Below are 23,015 nucleotides of genomic sequence, written 5' to 3' on the forward strand. Positions count from 1 at the left end.
TACCTCAAACACGGATTGTCAACTGAAAAGCTGCTACTGCCACAGCTCTCGCAGTGGAGTTGAGACACGATGCGCGATGACGTAGGTCCCCGTTGCTGAACGGGAGACGGAAATGCGAACTCGTACGATGTATGCTTTTTCTGATTTAAGATTGAATGATTCATTGCCCGGATATGCATTAGTTGTTAAATCTTATCTCATCCGCATCGTACACACGACAAATTGCGAGGAAACATTGTAATTATCACTCTTCTTGTACGTTGTTGGCTCGTTGCTATGGAGTTGTTGAACCTGTATGAAGCGAGATCCACAGATACTCTTTGATCACGTCGGAGTGAACCTACGCCGTAATGTTAAAAAAAAATGTTCAAAAGTTCTCTTTTCAATTAATGAAGTAGGTATTTTGATATTCAGATTAAATTGTCGCTGCTGAACAGTCGTTGGTTAAGTATCATTGATTAAATCACGTAATTATGTAGTCCACGCTTGATATTTCTCTTGGAGCGAACAGTTTATTGTTCCTTGGCCACTAAATACTTTATAACTTTCGCACCATACCCACACGCAGTTGGTTGGTAAAGTCAGTTCTATTAAAATTAAGTTTCTTGACACTTACGACAACTTGACTCTTCAGCGTAATTGTATTATCTTCGTGAAGTCGTGTAATTGTGTCCTACTCGAGACTAATTGAGTGTAGTCCTTTGATATACTATCCACTCTTCTTTTAGTTCCAACTATTTGAAAGTCAAGTCCAATATTCACTAGTTTCGTCAATAAAGTTCAGTTAACCCGTTGTGCACGCTTAAACGCGTCTATCAGTTCCTGTCTCTGCTTAGAAAATCAGTTTCCGAAGTTCGTGAATCACGTCACGCAAGAAACACATCCGAACGCAAAACAATCTCGTCGCGTTCCGTACTCTCAATAACTAAGGCAAGAATTGTTCTCTCACGTCTTTACAGGACGAGAGCCAGCAAGCGACTTCTTCTGTGAAAGATTATTGTAGGCGCATTGAATTTCTTCGTTGCGCTTACAACTCTTTTTCCACATAAAAGTTATCTCTGACTAACAGCACCTTGGACTTAGCTTTCAGGATAATAATTGCAATTATCGCTTGGATATTTGTCCATTAATTAAATCTGAGGTTTCTTCCTCCTCTTTTCATAACAAAAACTCTCAGTGATGTATGATGTTGTTGTTATCAAAACTTCTTGGTGTTAGCTTATCGGCAATGATGTATTTGCCAAGATAACTCTTCCCTACTTCATATTATGATATTCTGTCTTAATTGACTTTAAGGGGGTCGTTGGGGTGTTATAACTGTCTCTTAGATTGAGACAAAGTCAGTAGTAACCATGTGAAAGTGCTTGTTCCTAATTCAGATTCTGCACTCGCAATTTTTAATTATTCTCAGCTTAAATTTACACACGCAAGTATCTCAGCTTAAAATTACCACACGTGGTTTGATTGTGACCGTTGGTCACTACCAAACAATCCTAAGTTCCCTACGTGTTTCACCTACCTACCTTTACATGAATCTCAAACCAAACAGTTTAGTTCACGACGAAATACTGAAAAGGTAAATCATTATTTCTAGCTACTCTTAAATGTTTCACATGCATTACATTCCCATATTCTTTAGTTTTACGGAGCACACTGAAAATCGGTGTTTCTACTTCAGAAACCACCGACAGAGTGCCGCAACATGACTGTTCACCATGCCATCCCATGCTTCCTCAGAAGTGGGGGAACATCCTGTTACCGTATTGGTCAGCCACTCTCCATGCCCTCCAGTGCTCTCGAATACTTCCTTTCTTTGGCTGTGCCAAAGGTGACTAAAGAACTGTCTCAAAGATAATTACAGTTTCTATATCCACTATCTGTGGTCAGCAGACAACAAACCATTCCCTCATTTCTCTAACATCACAAAACTGGATGTCTGTTTTTGAAGGAAGTGCACTTATGGATATCCGGATTCAGATTATTGTATAAAATAGTGTTACCATAAAACCGTTGTTCTGACAAGATCAAAGAAGTATGTTGTTTTACAACGGGTATTACTGTACCCAATGATGCAAATCTTTTCTATGTTGGGTAGTACTGTACCCTTTCAGTTGCTCATGCTCTTGGCTCAAATGGCTGTGAGCACTATTGGACTTTACATCTGAGGTCATCAGTCCCCTAGAACTTAGAACTACTTAAACCTAACTAACCTATCATACACATCCATGCCCGAGGCAGGATTCGAACCCGCGACCGTAGCGGTCGCACGGTTCCAGACTGAAGCGCCTAGAACCGCTCGGCCACTGCTCATGCTCTTCCACGTGTTTATAAAACATAATTTTTTTTCATCATCAAGATAACCCATACACTGTTTCTGTTTCAGTCATCTGAGTATTCCATCTAGCAGCCATTGGACAATAGCTGGCGCATTCTTGAGATTAAACGGCATCCAACGATATTACAATGACCCATGAAAACAGTAAATGTAGTCTTTTAAATCCATTGCAGAAAATTATTTGCAGTGACCCATTAAATAGGGTAAAGGATAAGCACTGGTAACATTTCATTAGTTTAATTATCTGTAGTTACAAAAAAATAGATAAAAATACTTTCTCTTACTATCCAGTGGCTTTTTGGGAAGAATTACTACGGCTGTCTGCCCCGGGCTTTCACTTTCTTTAATAATGTCATCAGCCAACTGTTGATAGATAAATTCTTCCCTTATTGGTTGAAGGTGTTTAGGAGTTTTATACGGTTTCTTGTACACTGGAGCACTGTTACTCAACGGTCATCTATGCTGCATTGTTGATATTGCTGGTAATGGCCCACCGTGATTAAGCAGATGTATTAATCGTAGAGCAAAACTTCCAATGAAATCTTCCCTCTTCCCTCTAAATGCTTCACCTTTTCACGTAGTGAAGATGCATTGGCAGTTTGTGTGTGGGAGTATCCATCTGACCAGTGTATATCATCTTAATCCCTATTATCCAGTCTGCAGCTCGTGGTCGTGCGGCAGCGTTCTCGCTTCCCGCGCCCGGGTTCCCCGGTTCGATTCCCGGCGGGGTCAGGGATTTTCTCTGCCTCGTGATGACTGGGTGTTGTGTGATGTCCTTAGGTAAGTTAGGTTTAAGTAGTTCTAAGTTATAGGGGACTGATGACCATAGCTGTTAAGTCCCATAGTGCTCAGAGCCATTTGAACGATTTTTGAGCCTATTATCCAAGCTGGCAAACCGTAGACCCTTTGGCAGATTCACCTGGGGTGTGCCAATGTTGCCCACAATATTGATACCATATAATTTCCATCCATGTCTTTCAGCATAATTGGCTCCTCTACCCAAGAAATATGATTGCAAATGGTTCCACAATACAAAACATCTCACTCGGTACGTCAGTACCCACTCTCACTTGTACTGTCTTTCCTTTTACTCTCTTTACTTTATCATGTGAATTTCTGAGAAATTTCTGAGAAATTTCTGAGGGTATATGTTTGGGGCACAACACTGTATGTTTGTGAATCATGGACAGTGGGAGAACGGCAACAGAAGAGAATAGAAGAGTTTGAGATCTGCTGCTACAGGAGAATGTTGAAAATTGTGTGGACTGATAATATAAGAATGAGGAGAGCCTCTACAGAATCAGAGAAGAAAAGAACTTGGTGCTAAAGAGTATCTCTAGAGGGTAGAAACTGTAGGGGAAGACAGAGAATGGAAGAAGACAGACATTCTCGAGCATGATGTCCTCTTCCGAACATCTATAACACTACAGGTGACGACATTGATACTTACCGTTGCCCAGATACCGACATCTATAGCTTTTCACCGCGGAGCAAAACACACTTCGTTCATTGTATACTCGAGTCGTAATATCGAACTATTCAAGTTGCAGTAGCAACCATGATAGAGGCCGCTAAGTTCCTTGGGTTTTCCATTCTTACCCTATCCTTTAAAAATACATCAAGCTTCCTGTTCTCTGACTCCTGAAGAGTAATTCTGTCTGCTTCCTTTTTGCGTTAAATCATAAGTCTGCGAACTAACTTCCCTAATTCTGTCTGAAAAAATTCAAATGACTCACTCCGTTATTACGTCAAACCATTAAGCAGTTCCCCAAAAACCACTTGCTTTTCTGCTTGTTGTTATGTTGATAAAGTCCCTTTGTAAGCTGTTCAGATGCCTGTGTCTTATTTAATTGCCAATTGCCAATTAATCATAACTCTGCAGTACACAAATACATCTCAACCAAGTGACAGCTTTCAGGTCACTAATAAATACTGATAAAACTCCTCGGTGGACTTACACAATAAAGGATTTAACAGAGTAGTTGAATCAGAGTCTATATTACGGATGGGTACATTAACCAAAGCGTGTGCCTCCATCAATTCGGCTTGTGGCCACTCATTAATGGTTTGTAGACTACCTGCCCGTCACTCCAACGTGGAACAGCTTTTCTGCGGTTCGGCTGCTTGTCCCTGAAAAAATCTGTGTCAGGATTTCAGTATTTGTGCAACCAATAAATGGCAAGACAAAAAATATGGACAACCATAGTACACATACAGTCGGGAAAGCTGTTAGAGTAAACCGAGCCATGTCACGGCCCAACGAGATCCAAAGCACAGATACGCTTCATGGCGAAGGCATCGGTGTCGCATCAAGGCAGGAATGACCATGATGCAGACTACACAGAGGAAAGGCAACCACCACCAGCAGTGGGCAGCCCACCGCAGCAGAAGATGCCAGCCTAGTCTGCGCGCCCCCGCGAAGACGGGAGAGCGGCTGCATGTCCCTGGATCGGAATGAGGGACCCTCAGGGCGTAAGTTGTAGCAGAGCCCACTGATCCAAGGTGCCTATGTTCTTCTCATCGCGCTCCACATGGATATCAGCGCTGTGGATATCAGTGTTGAAAAAGCCAGGGGGGAGTTTGATGTCCTATAGATGATTGGTCTAGGGGTCTTCGACTAGTAATCAAAACGTCATGGATCTAGGGTCCTAATCCAGTCACGGCTTAAATTTCGAATAAAAATAATCACAAATGTTGGACGAAGACTTCCATCTCAAGAAGGTCACCCTCGTATTCTGCCAAAAGTCTTGTCAAAGAGGGTGCAGTTGGAGAGGGGGGAGGGGGGGGATTGGACGGAGGTTCAGGGCACTCTCTTGCTCTTGAGTTAAGAATAATCAGCTCTGATGAAAGGCACGAGGATGCAGAAGGCAATGGAAAGGCAATGGAAACTGCTACGTTAAAAACACGTAACGGGTACCTACACGATACGGGAAATGTAGCTAAAATATTGGCGTGATGTTCCTACCTTTGAAAAAAGATTCCACAATAATCCCCAGTTCGAATATGCGAGTGTGGAATGCGAAGAATAGGATGAAAACGAGTAAAAGACTGAATCACTAACCAAAGTGAAACATTCGTTGGGTCGGAGTATGGATTGTATGAATTGTAAACACAATGGAAAAGCTAGAGAATCTAAAAGCAAAATGCAAAGGCTCACTCTAGACATAGTGAGAGTCACTGAAGTGAATCTGAAAGAAAAAAAGGATTTCTGGTCAGACGAATGTAACCTAATATCAACAGCAACAAAAAAAAGAGTACGACACGAAATACTAAAGTAGGGCAGCGAGTGAATTACTGTGAAAAGTTCAGTGACAGATTGCTCTCGCCAGATACGACAGCAAAAAAACAACGCTGTTTCAGATACACATGCCGAAATCTCAAGGAGTACATGAAAAGAGAGAAAGTAAAGAGGACGTTGAACGGTAAAACCATTAAGTAAATGAGGATGAATAGAAGACAGGATTACGTACCAATATGGTCTATGCAGTAAGAATGAGACAAGAAGAAGACTAGTTGAATTCTGCAAGAAATTTCAGATGGTGAAAACAGATACTCTGTTTAAGACTCACCAGATGAGGAGGTATACTGGGAAACACCTGGAGACATGGCAACGTTCCAGCTGGATTATATGATGGTAATCAGACACTCCGAAATCGGATACTAGGAGTGTAAGGCGTACGTAGAGCAGATATAGACTCAGATCATAATTAGTAAGATGAAAAATAGACTGAAATGTAAGAGAATAGTACAAAAGGGTGGGTGTGAGAGGGAGACTGAAGAGATGAGGAATGATGAGACGCTTGCGAGTTTCACGAAGAACGTAGATACTTCGATTAGACTATCACAGTAGGCAATTATGTTGACTAAGGGTGGACATCTCCAGAAAGGCAGTTACATATGTTGGACAATGAGACACAGATTCAAGGAATGTTGATCCGAAAAAAGCTTTGATAACCAAAGAAATACTTCAGGTGATCGATGAAAGGAGGATATACAAAAATGTTCAGGGAAAGACGGAAGACAGCAACACAAATCACATAGGAATGAAATAAATAGTAAGTGGAGTGCAGCAAACGCGAATTGGACGCAGGAAATATTTGAAGAAGTCGAAAAAGACATGAGTATCGGTAAGACTGACACAGAATGCAGAAACGTCAACGAAAGGATGTTAACATTAAGAGCCCAATAGGAATACCACTATTAAACGAAGAGGAAATACCGAATATATTGAAAGAGTACGTTGAAGGCATGTTTGAAGCGGAGGACTTGGCCGGTTACGTGATATAAGAAGAAATAAGAGTCGATATGGAGTACATAGAGAATCCAGTATTAGAGTAAGAATTTAAAGGAGTTCTGTAACACTTGAGAGCAAGAATGGCAATTCTATCGGAACGTCTAAAACTATTGGGCAGGGCTGGGGTGGGGGGATGGCATCCAAACGGCTATGCAAGTTCGTATTTAGAATCTATAAGGCTGGCGAGATACCGTCAAAGCTTCACATAAACGTCGCACACAGTTTCAAAGATAACAAGGGCAAATACGTGCGAAAATTGTAGCACAATCAGCTTAATACACTCCTGGAAATGGAAAAAAGAACACATTGACAACGGTGTGTCAGACCCACCATACTTGCTCCGGACACTGCGAGAGGGCTGTACAAGCAATGATCACACGCACGGCACAGCGGACACACCAGGAACCGCGGTGTTGGCCGTCGAATGGCGCTAGCTGCGCAGCATTTGTGCACCGCCGCCGTCAGTGTCAGCCAGTTTGCCGTGGCGTACGGAACTCCATCGCAGTCTTTAACACTGGTAGCATGCCGCGACAGCGTGGACGTGAACCGTATGTGCAGTTGACGGACTTTGAGCGAGGGCGTATAGTGGGCATGCGGGAGGCCGGGTGGACGTACCGCCGAATTGCTCAACACGTGGGGCGTGAGGTCTCCACAGTACATCGATGTTGTCGCCAGTGGTCGGCGGAAGGTGCACGTGCCCGTCGACCTGGGACCGGACCGCAGCGACGCACGGATGCACGCCAAGACCGTAGGATCCTACGCAGTGCCGTAGGGGACCGCACCGCCACTTCCCAGCAAATTAGGGACACTGTTGCTCCTGGGGTATCGGCGAGGACCATTCGCAACCGTCTCCATGAAGCTGGGCTACGGTCCCGCACACCGTTAGGCCGTCTTCCGCTCACGCCCCAACATCGTGCAGCCCGCCTCCAGTGGTGTCGCGACAGGCGTGAATGGAGGGACGAATGGAGACGTGTCGTCTTCAGCGATGAGAGTCGCTTCTGCCCTGGTGCCAATGATGGTCGTATGCGTGTTTGGCGCCGTGCAGGTGAGCGCCACAATCAGGACTGCATACGACCGAGGCACACAGGGCCAACACCCGGCATCATGGTGTGGGGAGCGATCTCCTACACTGGCCGTACACCACTGGTGATCGTCGAGGGGACACTGAATAGTGCACGGTACATCCAAACCGTCATCGAACCCATCGTTCTACCATTCCTAGACCGGCAAGGGAACTTGCTGTTCCAACAGGACAATGCACGTCCGCATGTATCCCGTGCCACCCAACGTGCTCTAGAAGGTGTAAGTCAACTACCCTGGCCAGCAAGATATCCGGATCTGTCCCCCATTGAGCATGTTTGGGACTGGATGAAGCGTCGTCTCACGCGGTCTGCACGTCCAGCACGAACGCTGGTCCAACTGAGGCGCCAGGTGGAAATGGCATGGCAAGCCGTTCCACAGGACTACATCCAGCATCTCTACGATCGTCTCCATGGGAGAATAGCAGCCTGCATTGCTGCGAAAGGTGGATATACACTGTACTAGTGCCGACATTGTGCATGCTCTGTTGCCTGTGTCTATGTGCCTGTGGTTCTGTCGGTGTGATCATGTGATGTATCTGACCCCAGGAATGTGTCAATAAAGTTTCCCCTTCCTGGGACAATGAATTCACGGTGTTCTTATTTCAATTTCCAGGAGTGTATATCAAGCATTGAAGCTGCTGACGAGAATAATACATAAGAATAGAAAAGAAAATTAAGAACCTGTTAGATGATGGTCAGTTTGGCTTTAGGAAAGGAAAGACAGAAGAGGGGAAGTTTGGACTTTGCCATTGATAATGGACCAAAACTGAAGAAAAATCAAGATACGCTCATAGGATTTGTGGATTTAGAAAAAGCGTCCGATGCCTTGAAATGATGCATGAAATTCGAAATTCTGATATAAATAGGACTAACCTAAAGGCGCTTAATATAAAATACGTACAAAAACCGAGAGAGAACAAGATTGGAAGAAGAAGAACGAAGTGCTTGGATTAATAATGGTATAATACCGGATGCAGCCTTTCCGCATACTGTTCAGTCTTAACACAGAATAAGCAATGACGAAAATAAAAGAAAGATTCAAGAGCGGGAAAGGATATCAATGACAAATTCGGTGATGTCATTGCTGCCCTCAGCGAAACAGAAGAAAAATTACAGGATCTGCTGAATGGAGTGAACAGTCTAACGATTAAGGAACATGGACTGAGAGTAAACCTGAAAAAGACAAAGTAATGAGAGGTGGCAGAGATGTGAAGAGAGAGGAACTTATCGAAACTTGTGCTCACGAAGGAGATGAAGTCAAGGAATTCTGCTACCTTGGAAGTAAAATAGGCCATGATGGATGCAGCAAGTGTGACATAAGAAGTGGACTAGTACTGGCAAACAGGACATTCCAGGCCAAGAGAATTCTACTGGTGGAAACGTAAGCCTTGAGGACGAAATTGCTGAGAATGTACATTTGGAGCATAGCGTTGTATACAAATAAAACACGGAAATCGGGAAAATCGGAAAGGAAGAGTATAGAAGCGTTCGAGATGTGGTGCTACGGAAGAATGTTGAAAGTTTGGTGGATTGATAAGGTAAGAAATGAGGAGCTTCTCCGCAGAATCGGTGAGCAAAGCACTATATGAGAAACGCTGATAAGAATAAGGGACATGACGATAGAGCGTTAAGTCATGGGGGAATAACATCCATGGTCCTAAAAGGAACTTAGTGGGCAAAAACTGTAGGGGAAGACAGAGATTGGAATACCCCCAGTAGGGGAATGAGGTGCTAGTGTGCAAGAGCTACTCTGAAATGAAGAGGAGATGAATTCATGACGGGCCGCATCAAATCAGTAAGAAGACTGATGACCCATAAAATAAAGAGAGAAAGAGAGAGACAGAGAGAGAAGAATATGAATGAGCACACCTAGATGAGCAGATGATAGAGCGACATAGGCCTTCTTGCAGGCTGCTAGTACGGTACGTTTACTGGAAATGAGCAATATTTATGCGAGACTGGCCACCATTCGAGTCATTGCTGATATCATTTGGGCTACTTATCCCGTTTTGGTCAGCTTTCCTGAACGCCCCATGATGTCCTGAAGTGTAACACTTCAGGTGCTCTGATTGGCCGGCCGCTGTGGACGAGCGGTTCTAGGCACTTCACTGCGGAACGGCGCTGCTGCTACGGTCGCAGTTTCGAATCCTGACTTGGGCATGGATGTGTGTGATGTTCTAAGGTTAGTTAGATTTAAGTAGTTCTAAGTCTAGGGGACTGATGAGATCAGATGTTAAGTCCCATAGTGCTTAGAGCCATTTGAACCATTTTTTGTTCTGATTGATGTATTTTGCAGCGTTAGTGTACTGAATAGCTGTTCGTGCATCCGAGTTACCTTTTCCTACTTAACTATGCATTGACACCGTAATTATGGCACGCCTCTCCGGACGATGTTCTGTTGCTGCGTCGCTGACTCAGTCCACCCCGTCCATATAGTGTCTAGCAAAGGGGACGTTCATGCGGGTGTCGTATCTACAGTGTAAGAGGCATCTCCGTGTAGAAATTTTGTTCCGCTGTTAGGGTTTGACATATATTCCTTTGCTTCTTGCGTTTTCAGGGAAGGTGCTCCGATAAAGGAATCCGCAGCGAAACATCATGTTTCCCATTAACTTTTACATCAAGTACGTGTTGCAAGTAATTACAACGATTTATGTAGAATTTTTTGTGTCGTTTGCAGGTCTGAAGATGACTGATCAATCGATGCAGGTCGTCCCGCATAAATTTGGGATCAAGATAATGTATAAAATTTTTATCCAATTTTCGTTTCAAGAATTTGGAGAACAAACATTATGTTAAAATCTTCTGGGTTATTAGGCTGCAGCATGTTTCTTCTAAAATGATCGACGTTTACACCCCTCTGCTGGGATCTTCCTCAGGATCTTCTGGTTCAAAAATGGTTCAAATGGCTCTGAGCACTATGGGACTTAACTTCAGAGGTCATCAGTCCTCTAGAACTTAGAACTACTTAAACCTAACTAACCTAAGGACATCACACACATCCATGCCCGAGGCAGGATTCGAACCTGCAACCGCAGCGGTCGCGCGGTTCCAGACTGTAGCGCCTAGAACCGCTCGGCCACTTAGGCCGGCGATCTTCTGGTGTCCACTACTGCTAGAATACTGTCAGAGACAAGTGTCGCGTCCTCTTATAAACGGGGAGTTTTCACGCGTTCGTGCTGGAGAAGTGACAGTATTGGTTAAAATTCATATGGCTACCATTGGTGGGCCATAGTCATAGACTAACACTCAAGCTCTGATGCAGAAGTAGAGGCGTTGCTAGATAATCTCCTGTTGATACCATTGGCGGCCCATCGTCATAGGATAGAAAGGCACTCTTCCACACTTATGCTGGAGAAGGGTTATTGGTTGAAATTCCTGCTACCGCTATTGGTTGCTCGTCATCATTGACTAGATTCGAAACGGACAGAGCAAGAGGGAGGGAATGTTCACCCAAAATATTATTGTCCGTCGAGGTGACTTGCAGCGCGTTGTTTATGCCGCTCACACCCCGCGGCCGCGTATTTACTTCCTTCATGGCGGAGAGCCACGATGCCGGAAGCCTATAGCCGTCCTCTCTATTGAAATTAGATGCATTGTTAGACATTTCAACCGCTTCTCGGACCTTTTTTGTATAAATTATTGTTTCCTTAGCCAGTACAAATACGTTATTATAAGCGAAGGCCCGCATCTCGTGGTCGTGCGGTAGCGTTCTCGCTTCCCACGCCCGGGTTCCCGGGTTCGATTCCCGGCGGGGTCAGGGATTTTCTCTGCCTCGTGATGGCTGGGTGTTGTGTGCTGTCCTTAGGTTAGTTAGGTTTAAGTAGTTCTAAGTTCTAGGGGACTTATGACCACAGCAGTTGAGTCCCATAGTGCTCAGAGCCATTTTTTTTATAAGCGAAGTCAGAGCCACAGTTCTCATGATGTTCCGCTACTGCCGATCTTGCACTTTGTTTTAGCCGCATGTGCCGTTCGTGTTCCTTATGCGTTCAACAGTTCTTCCCGTTTCGCCTATGTACACTTTGCCACAGCCACATGCCACTTGATAGACGCCTGCATTGTGGAGTCAGAAAAAATGTTTTATTCTGTTTTGACTAAGGAGAGATGTCTGATACCATTTTTCTTTCAAATTATGCTTAATCGGTCAGTGACCCTAGAAGCGAACGGTAACCTGACGGAGTGAGAAGTCGGTTCCACGTCATTCTTATTAGCGGTATAAATATTCCGCCTAAAACCCCTGTCGACTGAATATCTATCAAACCCAATTGCCTTCAATGTCCTCTTTAAAAAATTCCAAGTTGTCGTCATCGCTGGTACGGAACACACGTGAGGACAAAGTGTTGAGTACTGCTTGCTTCTGGGCTGGGTGGTGGTGCGAAGTGGCATCTAAATACCTGTTTGTGTTAGTCGGCTTTCTGTACTCTCTGTGTCCTAGAGTGTTATCAGATCTTCTGTATACCAACGACCTCACTCTCAACCTCCTAGATAATTTCGATTTTGGGGTGAGTTCCATTTAAGAAACTGTGGAACACATGAAATTCTTCTTCGCCATGTGGTGATATAACAAATGTATCGTCCACATAGCGCAGCCAGCAAGAGGGTTTCAAAGGAGCACTACTTAACGCCTGTTGCTCAAAATGTTCCATAAAAAACGTCAGCTGCAATTGGCGAAATGGGTGAGCCCATAGCAATGCCGTCAGCCTGTTCATACAATTCACCATTGTATTTAAAACAGCTAGAACGAAGACATTATTCAGTTAAGTCACAAACATCTGGAGCAACATTTGATCTCCATTGTATCTGATACTGGGACGTTAGTAACTAGTTATGTCACATCGAAGCTAACAAGAATGTCACCTGCAGATATCTTTTATAAAACTATTTGTTTTACCAACCAGATGTCTCAGTTTGCCAGATAAATGAAGTGCTAAAAAATAAGTCGGAGAGTTAATCCCACTGACTATAGGCCTCAAAGGAACCGATTCTTTATGTATTTTCTGTAGTCCATACATTCTGAGTGGGACAGGTATTCGAGGTGTTAGATTATTTGTAATAGAGCTGTCGAGTCTGGAGTCTGATATGTTTTCCACTTTCCGAACGATTCTGTTCGTCGGATAGCTTTTTAACTTGCGATGCACAGGATCAGCTAATAGTTGTTCCATCTTCCTGTGATAATCTGCACCGTCCAAAACAACAGTAGCATTCCCCTTATCTGATTTTGTTTCCCATGAGATGAATAAGAGCGGCATAAACAACGCGCTGCAAGTCACCTCGGCGGACAATAATATTTTGGGTAAACATTCCCTCTCTCTTGCTCTAACCGTTTCAAATCTAGACATTGATGACGACCAACCAATAGCGGTATTAGGAATTTCAACCAATAACCCTTCTCCAGCGTAAGTGTGGAATAGTGCCTTTCTATCCAATGACGATGGGCCGCCAATGGTATCAATAGGAGACTAGCTAATAACGCTCCTTCTACTGCATGAGAGGGAGAATATTAGCCTATGACTATGGCCCACTAATGGTAAGCCACATGAATTTTAACCAATACTATCACTTCTTCAGCATGAACGCGTGAAAACTCCCCCTTTATAGGAGGACGCGACACTCGTCTCTGACAGTGTTCTAGCAGTAGTGACACCAGAAGATCTTGAGGAACATCCCAGCAGAGGGGTTGAAATGTCGATCATTTTAGAAGAAACGTGACGCGGTCTAATAACCCAGAAGATTTTAACTTCAGTGACAACGGCCACGAAAGCCTGCAGACTTACAAAAAACATTATGTCTTAAGACGAACAAAACGGGAAAACTGGAAAGTGCTTTGTGGTCCTGTACTGACGCGATTGACGAAATGTGCTGTAAGTAGCTGCCGGGAATTTTTTTATAAGGCACACGTAACCACAATTATGATTTCGGACGTGGTGACAGCTTTATCTCTGACAGTTTCTGAAAGCTAAATCGTGTAGTTGGAAACGCCCTTAATGTCCTGTAACACGACGGCCTTTTTTGTCATCAATATTGATATGAGGCAGATTATCTGTTACAATTTGTATATAAAGCCTCAGCAGTACACTATTGGGTATCTTCTGACTGTTGAAACGTCGAGTGTGTCCACATCGTAGCATCTCATCCATCATGAAAGGTAAGTGGAAATTCTGTTATATTGTGTGTGGGAAAGAGTTATCCTTCAGACGATAGTTTTTTTTAACGTATTTGTCACTTGAGTGTGTGCATGACTTCTATTTTTACTAGTAGAAGGAGCACATCCAAAATGAACTGTGTAGGAAATATTTATGAGACAATTGGCTATGGACAACTTATACTTACTTGGATAGAATGATCGAATAAAACTATAGGTAGCAATTAATAAATTACAAGTGAGTGCTTTGTGGCCTTTGAGTGTGTCTTGGACGTATATTTGTCTCGTAAAATTACACACAAAAAAGAGTACGTCGATTGCAACTATTCTGCGACTCATTAGACTTCTTGTGTGGTTATATGTGATACTAATCCAATTTATTACATTATAATGACGATAGGTTACGATGGAATACCAAGCCAAAGGCGCTGATCACAATACTGTTAAATGAATGTTTTTCACAAATGCTAACAAACAGTAGAGACCTGCTATTCAGGAAGATTGCTCTCTCGACGTAGCACAATGAAATTTAGATAGGTATGTCGTGCTGTAGATATGTATTATTTTACAATATGCCTCACATGTTTTACGTTATTGACTAATAATTATAGTAGAATCCGTGACGTAGTTGAGCTCACGTTCGATTATCGTTGCACCACATCATAGAAACAACACAAATAAGCTGAAACACGAATAAGTAAGAAACAATATTATTGATTCAACGGGATGATACACACGATTTTTAACATTTAGTGTAACAAATTAATAAAGAGATAAGAAAGTCATCATGCCACAAATTAAAAAAAAAAAGATTAAATTGTTAATAGGGACAACCATGGCAGAAAAAATATTGGAAATAGAGCTGGAAGTCTCATTAAAGGAAAATTTCTCTTTAAGTAATATTCCCAAGCTGTCTCTCATCTTCTGACTGTAATTATGGAGTTCAGACAGTATTACGACATATTACCACGTGCTAGGTAGTCAGTATTTCTGAAAGCGATGTAGTCATGTAATTCGATGGATACTCGGATGAATAGCAAACTGCATGACTATCGCCTCAGTTAATATTGCCTTGTTGATAGGATCGTGATACGTTTAAGTTCACCGCTGTGAAATCCCTGTATCACAATTTTGAGCACAGCTACTTGTTTACGTGCTCAGAGGCATGTAGTTGCTTACCTTTACTTTGACTGACTGATTTCTCTTTGCAAATTTGTGCATCCTACGGTGACGACAGTCCACACCTGACTACTCTTACTGTTCCAGTGCTGGCTTCCCTCCTGGCTGTGTGCGTGCTGGTAGCCGTGGTGACGGCGGCCCCCAACTGCCCGCAGTACGACGGCTCCACGCCCGTCTTCTTCCCTGACGAGAACGACAGCAGCAGCTTCTACGAGTGCAGCAACGGCAGGTCCGTCCACATGGCCTGCCCCAGTGGCACCGTCTGGAACTCCAACATCAACACCTGCGACTGGCCCCAGTCCAGGAAGTAGAAGGCACCGGACGATCCGCTGTCTTTCATTCTACATTACTTGGTATGATAATGAAAATGTGTTCGAATAAGTTTCACAATGTACTCTAACGTAACAGTTGATTTTGAATAAACGAAAATAAACCAAAAATTCTTCGTTGTTATTATGAAATCAGGATACTGCAAAATCCTACTACAGTGCTATGTATTCAAAAATCCTATGAGCAGTTGAGGGGGATTGAAACAGGGTAGTGATGGGAGTTAAAAAGCCTATTACGACCTTCACCGAAGAAAGTGATGAAATACTTTGCTCTCATTCAGAACGATGACGGTTGAAGTAGCTCTCCCCTTATACGTGTTCTGTGTGGTTTGTCCAAATCGCTGTTTTCAAGAAAATAGTTCTAATGGCTCTGAGCGCTATGGGACTTAACTTCTGAGTTCATCAGTCCCCTAGAACTTAGAACTACTTAAACCTAACTCACCTAAGGACATCACACACATTCATGCCCGAGGCAGTCGCGCGGTTCCAGACTGTAGCGCCTACAACCGCTCGGCCACCCTGGCCGGCCGCCGTTTTCATTCCTTAAGTAAGGATACAGCCAGATATGTTTCTCTTTTTTGCCCAGTTCAAAGTCGTGCTCTCACAATATTATAGTTGATAGGATTTTAAACACCGGTCCTCCATGCTTCCTTCTGTGTTTCTTGCTGTATCACAGATATTAAATTTCTGTGTGTGTGTGTGTGTGTGTGTGTGTGTGTGTGTGTGTGTGTGTGTTTGTGTTCCAGATCTCCTCCTGAACTGCGGACACATTTCGAGAAAACTTGGTACATGTATCACAGTGTGGAAATAAATCACCGTGATAGTTGTAACCACCTATTACACCCCTTATGGTTGGTGCGAGAAAGAAGTGTAGGCCACGACCCGTGAAAACCAGACTTTATTCATCCAGTATTTCACAATGAGATCTTTTAATGACTTGTAATAATATTTACACGTAGTTTCGGACATTTAGGGCACTTTTATGGCTGACAACTACTACAAAATGATTGAAGGAAAAAAATTTACCGCTTACTACATTTGCTGCACATGCATCGAGCGTCATGTTTTAATGTTCTACTTTTTCACTGCTAACTGTATTCACTACACATTTTTCAGACAGAATTCACTGTATATAACTTCAAAACTGTGTCATTGAACTCCACTTAGTTCAGGAAAGAGGACTTCATAAACACTGCGATGCGTCAAAACCGACACATCATGCATGACGTTCAAATGTATTACTGTTTTCGTATTAAATCTATTCGCTACACGTTTCTCAGACAGTATACACGTATGCTACGGAATGTACCTACAGAATTATATCATTGTATGATACATAGCTCTGGATACATGACGTCATACACAAGTAGCTGCATGGAACGAAAATGCAGGTTGAAATTCGCTGGAGGTACAACGGAACTAAGTGTGCAAATACGTGTGAAATGTTTTAAATGTATGTGAACTACATGTCACAAGTGTATATGTGCTCACAGTCACAGATAATACTTTCCTCCTAAATCCCTGGATCGATTTCAACCAAATATGGTGCACATACTACTTACTATCTGTGCGGTTTAAACAGTAACCTGCTAGTGGAATAAGGATGGTGGAGATCGAAGAGGGTAGGAGGAAATTGACAGACAGAGAGCAGGAAGGACAGAATGGGCACAGATATGAGTAGGAGAAGATAGATGGAGAGAAGGGGTGGGGTAAATGGACAGAAAGGGAAGAATAGGAGATGGACAGAGAAATGAGAAGGAGGAAAGGGACACATATATGGAGGAGGAGGATATTGCAGAGACAGGCGCTGGGAGGAAATAGAGAGAGAAAGGAAAGAATTGGACGGAGGAAGGCGGATGAGAAGGTGGAGAGAGAGAGGGGGAGGAGTAGATAGGTAGAGAAAGGACGAGGAAGAGATGGAGGAGGGAATGGGGAGGAGGCGATGGACAGAGGTTGGGCGTTAGGAGGATGTAGGGAAGAGGAGGAGATTGACTTAGAGGGTGAGGTCGAGATGGACAGTGGAGAAACAAGCAGAAACTCAACCCCTAGGGGGTTCACATAGTGGATGAATTTTTAATGAATATAATTCATTATGAAAGCATTTTTGAAGCTAAATTTATGACATTATGACTTTTGCTTCTCGGTTAGAAATTTAAAAGAATACTTGTTTACAGTTTTTGGAAATTCAGCCACTAAGGGGATGAATTGTTTCATAAAAGGTAGTTCACTGCGAAAGCATTTTTAAAGTAAAGTTAGTATTCGACTTCTGAGCTGGAAATAAAAGAGAGGTGCTCATGTGTTCTGTGGAGCTCAATCGCTTCAGAAAGTGAAATAGAGGATGAGAAGATTAATGAAGTTATTTTATTATGAAAACATTTTCAAATCTAAATCCATGAAAATTTTTGTTTGGATTCTCACTTAGAAATTAAAAGATACGTGTTTCATAGTTTTTGGAAATTCAACCCATACGGGAATAAAATCGGGAGCGAAAATTTTTATGAAAGCATTTCGTTATATTAAAAAATGTTTAAAGCTAAATCTATGAAAATTTGTACTTCACTTCACGGTTAAATAAAAGAAATATATGTTAGAGGATGACAGTTTCTACTGAAATGTTACCACAAGAACCCAAAAAATATGGTTAACAAAACCCATGGACTCCAACTACCAGAATCGCTGTCTCGTCAGAAGCACATTCGGTAAGACCATGCCTTATTTAGCACGAAAAGTTTAGAATGCGATTTGATTTGTGAACAACATAAAAATTCGATTAAAAAAGTCTGTGCAGACCACGTAGTCTACCAGAGCATATCAGTGGGTGCCAAGCTAGTGTTGTATACAATCTGTCCGTCCCTATAGCTTATTCCTATTTTTCTTAGAATCTGGAACATGTTGCACCATTTTACTTTGTCGAACGCTTTTTGCAAGTCAACAATAACTACTAACGAATCCTCCTTTTCCAAGTCTTGCATTGACTATCAGTTACATCCTCAGATCTAATTTCTGGTGTCCTCACATTTCCGAAAGCCAAACTGATCGTCATATAACAGATCGTCAGTTTTCTTTCCGTTATTCTTGTCAGTGCCTTGAATGTATGAGCCTTTAAGCGGCCTGTAAAAACGTCTCCTTGCTGTTTGCGACTGCGTGGAAGATTTTTTCCGTAAGTGTGATAATATGCCTCCAGACTCATAGATCTTACACACCAAACTCAATGGTCGCCTGGTTGACACTTCGCCCAACGACCTTAAAAGATTCCGATGAATGTTATTGGTTCCTTCTGTCTCACTTGATTACAAGAATTCGAGAGATCTGTTAAATTCTGGCACAGACCTGTCTTCCATATCGATGCCCATTTCTTCCATGGTTAAGTCATCAGCCTATTCCTCCCTCTCATAGAGGCCTTCAGTGTGGTCTTTCTAAGTTTCCGTTCCCTCCTCTGTGCTTAGCAGTGGTATTTCCATCCCACTTTCAATCTTGACGTCCTCGTTTTTATAACTATTTCTTTATCGATTTCTGCACATATTTCTGCTGTTATTTCGCATTACTTACCCTACACTGTATGTCATTCCTAAGTGAGAATGCAGGCCTTCTGGGCGAATCTCGATGATAAAACCTTCTCGAGTTGACAACAGAGTCAATGTGTTGTTTACCAGCAACGTTTCAGCAAGTTTCTTACTTGCCATGTTCAACCTGTCAGCCCTAGAAAATTTTATCGTCATTCCTAAGTTTCTTATATTTCTGTACCCCTTCACTTTCTTGATATGTTCGTACTTCCTTCTTTCGTAGATCAGTTGAAGTACTTCATCTGTCACCCAAAGTTTTTTCACAGTTACCTTTCTTGTACTTATGTTTGTCTGCCCCACTTCTGTAATTATCGTTTTTTGAGGTGCCCACCCCACATCGGGTGAACTGCCTACTGTGGTACATAACCGCAGAACTATAGACTCAAATAACTTCAAACGAATCTCTTCATTCCTTCGTATTTCAGTATCCCACTACTCTAGACACTGATTCTTCCGGGTGGGTAAGCCTACTCTTCATCGTTACGAAATTATGACCCAAGTCTATATCTGATGCCGGGTAAACCTTACAGTAGAACATCTGATCTAGCAATCTCTTTCTGACCATAGTGTAATCACTCAGGTATCTACCTATATCTCTAAGCCTTCTCCAAGGACACTTCTTCCACGTGTAATTTGTGAACACTGTTTTAGCCAGTTGTCATTTTTATAACAACCAAGCTCATATTGTGCCATGACTCTTTCTTCTATTCCATCACTTACTACTGCATTCCAGTCGCCCTTGATGATAACATCATCATCTCCTTTTACACTGAAGTGCCAAAGAAATTGGTATAGGCATGTGTATTCAAATACAGAGATATGTAAACAGGCAGAATACGGCGCTGCGGTCAAAAATGGTTCAAATGGCTCTGAGCACTATGAGACTTAACTTCTGTGGTCATCAGTCCCCTAGGACTTAGAACTACTTAAACCTAACTAACCTAAGGACATCACGCACATCCATGCCCGAGGCAGGATTCGAACCTGCGACCGTAGCGGTCGCGCGGTTCCAGACTTTAGCGCCTAGAACCGCTCGGCCACTCCGGCCGGCGCGCTGCGGTCGGCAAAGCGTATATATATGTACGTCGAGTTGTTGTTAGATCGGTTACTGCTGCTACAATGGTTGGTTATCAAGATTTAAGTGAGTTTGAACGTGGTGTTATAGTCGCCGCACAAGCGATGGGGCACAGCATCTCTGAGGTAGCGATGAAGTGGCGATTTTCCCGTACGACATTTCACGAGTGTACCGTGAATATGACGAATCCGGTAAAACATCCATCACCGACATCGCTGCTGTCGGAAGAAGATCCTGCAAGAACGGATCGAATGACAACTGAAGAGAATCATTCCACGTGACAGAAGCGTAATCCTTCCGCAAATTGCTGCAGATTTCAATGCTGGGCCGTCAACAAATGTCACCTTGCGAACCATTCAACGAAACATCATTGATAAGGGCTTTCGGAGCCGAAATCCCACTCGTGTACCCTTGAAGACTGTACAATACAAAGCTTTACTCCTACATTGGGCCCGTGAACACCGACATTGGGCTGTTGATAAGTGGAAACATGTCGCCAGGCCAGACGAGTCTCATTTCAAATTGTACCGAGTGGTAGGAGGTGTACGGGTGTGGAGACAATCTCATGAATCCATGAGCCCTACATGTCAGCGGGGGATTGTTCATGCTCTTGGAGGCTCTGTAATGGTGTGGGGCGCGTGAAGTTGGTGTGATAAGGGACCCCTCATACGTGTAGATATGACTCTGACATTTGACACATACGTAAGCATCCTGTCTGATCACTTGCATCCATTCACGTCAATTGTGCATTCCGACAGAGTTGGGCTACCCACAAGTCCAGAATTGCTACAGAGTGGTTTCAGGAATACTCTTCTGAGTTGAAACATTTCCGCTGGTCACCAAACTCCCCAAACATGAAGATTATTGGGCATATCTGGGATGCATTATTACATATTGTTCAAAAGAGATCTCCACTCCCTCGTACTCTTAGGAATCTATGGACAGCCCTGCAGGATACGTGGTGCCACTTCCCTCCAGCACTACTTCTGACATTAGTCAAGTACATCGCACGTCATGTTGCAAGGAGGCCTACTCGATATCAAGCAGGTGTTCTAGTTTCTTTGGTTCTTCAGTATACAGGGTGTTACAAAAAGGTACGGCCAAACTTTCAGGAAACATTCCTCACACACAAATAAAGAAAAGATGTTATGTGGACATGTGTCCGGAAACGCTTAATTTCCATGTTAGAGCTCATTTTAGTTTCGTCAGTATGTACTGTACTTCTTCGATTCACCGCCAGTTGGCCCAATTGAAGGAAGGTAATGTTGACTTCGGTGCTTGTGTTGACATGCGACTCATTGCTCTACAGTACTAGCATCAAACACATCAGTACGTAGCATCAACAGGTTAGTGTTCATCACGAACGTGGTATTGCAGTCAGTGCAATGTTTACAAATGCGGAGTTGGCAGATGCCCATTTGATGTATGGATTAGCACGGGGCAATAGCCGTGGCGCGGTACGTTTGTATCGAGACAGATTTCCAGAACGAAGGTGTCCCGACAGGAAGACGTTCGAAGCAATTGATCGGCGTCTTAGGGAGCACGGAACATTCCAGCCTATGACTCGCGACTGGGGAAGACCTAGAACGACGAGGACACCAGCAATGGACGAGGCAATTCTTCGTGCAGTTGACGGTAGCCCTAATGTCAGCGTCAGAGAAGTTGCTGCTGTACAAGGTAACGTTGACCACGTCACTGTATGGACAGTGCTACGGGAGAACCAGTTGTTTCCGTACCATGTACAGCGTGTGCAGACACTATCAGCAGCTGATTGGCCTCCACGGGTACACTTCATGAATGGTTCCTCCAACAATGTGTCAATCCTCATTTCAGTGCAAATGTTCTCTTTACGGATGAGGCTTCATTCCAACGTGATCAAATTGTAAATTTTCACAATCAACATGTGTGGGCTGACGAGAATCCGCACGCAATTGTGCAATCACGTCATCAACACAGATTTTCTGTGAACGTTTGGGCAGGCATTGTTGGTGATGTTTTGATTGGGCCCCATGTTCTTCCACCTACGCTCAATGGAGCACGTTATCATGATTTCATACGGGATACTCTACCTGTGCTGCTAGAACATGTGCCTTTACAAGTGGTTCATGCACGATGGAGCTCCTGCACATTTCAGTCGAAGTGTTCGTACGCTTCTCAACAACAGATTCGGTGACCGATGGATTGGTAGAGGTGGACCAATTCCATGGCCTCCACGCTCTCCTGACCTCAACCCTCTTGACTTTCATTTATGGGGGCATTTGAAAACCCTCGTCTACGCAACCCCGGTACCAAATGTAGAGACTCTTAGTGCTCGTATTGTGGACGGCTGTGATACAATACGCCATTCTCCAGGGCCGCATCAGCGCATCAGGGATTCCATGCGACGGAGGGTGGATGCATGTATCCTCGCTAACGGAGGACATTTTGAACATTTCCTGTAACAAAGTGTTTGAAGTCACGCTGGTACGTTCTGTTTCTGTGTGTTTCCATTCCATGATTAATGTGATTTGAAGAGATGTAATAAAATGAGCTCTAACATGGAAAGTGAGCGTTTCCGGACACATGTCCACATAACATATTTTCTTTCTTTGTGTGTGAGGAATGTTTCCTGAAAGTTTGGCCGTACCTTTTTGTAACACCCTGTATAAGAGCTAATCAAATGAAAACGAAACAGATAGAAAAATAAATTAATTGTTTACTACTTGAAAATTGATCACCATAACTGTGAGGAAAATATGGTCAGTGCCCTAATGGAAAAATGTTAACAACTGCCTACAGAACCACAACTGAACCCAAAGTGCACCTCTTAGTCTGAAGCAAATTGACTGCCTCACATGTCTTTTTTCACCCACTGTAAAAATATGGAAATCTCAAAGGCAGAGATTGAGATTGGGTGGAGAATGTGTAAGGGCTTCCCAGTAAAACCTCTACAGCGTACTCAAAACAATCTTGGCAACATATGGGCATATGACAACTACAAAAGAATACAGCTATCAATACGCTCTATCTCCTAATTATA

At 43.2% G+C, this 23,015-nt stretch overlaps 1 protein-coding gene across 1 annotated transcript in view; it reads left to right on the top strand.

Moving 5' to 3' along the window:
* The window catches only part of LOC126251783 (peritrophin-1-like), a 93,578-nt gene extending 78,109 nt beyond the window's left edge, over nt 1–15,469 (top strand). Inside the window, exon 3 of the mRNA XM_049952411.1 lies at nt 15,313–15,469. Within this exon, the coding sequence (XP_049808368.1) occupies nt 15,313–15,340 (28 nt within the window). The 3' untranslated portion in view covers nt 15,341–15,469. The remainder of the gene's footprint in view (nt 1–15,312) is intronic.
* The last annotated feature ends 7,546 nt before the right edge of the window (nt 15,470–23,015 follow it).

Source organism: Schistocerca nitens, chromosome 4, assembly GCF_023898315.1.
Source record: "Schistocerca nitens isolate TAMUIC-IGC-003100 chromosome 4, iqSchNite1.1, whole genome shotgun sequence".
NCBI lineage: Eukaryota > Metazoa > Arthropoda > Insecta > Orthoptera > Acrididae > Schistocerca > Schistocerca nitens.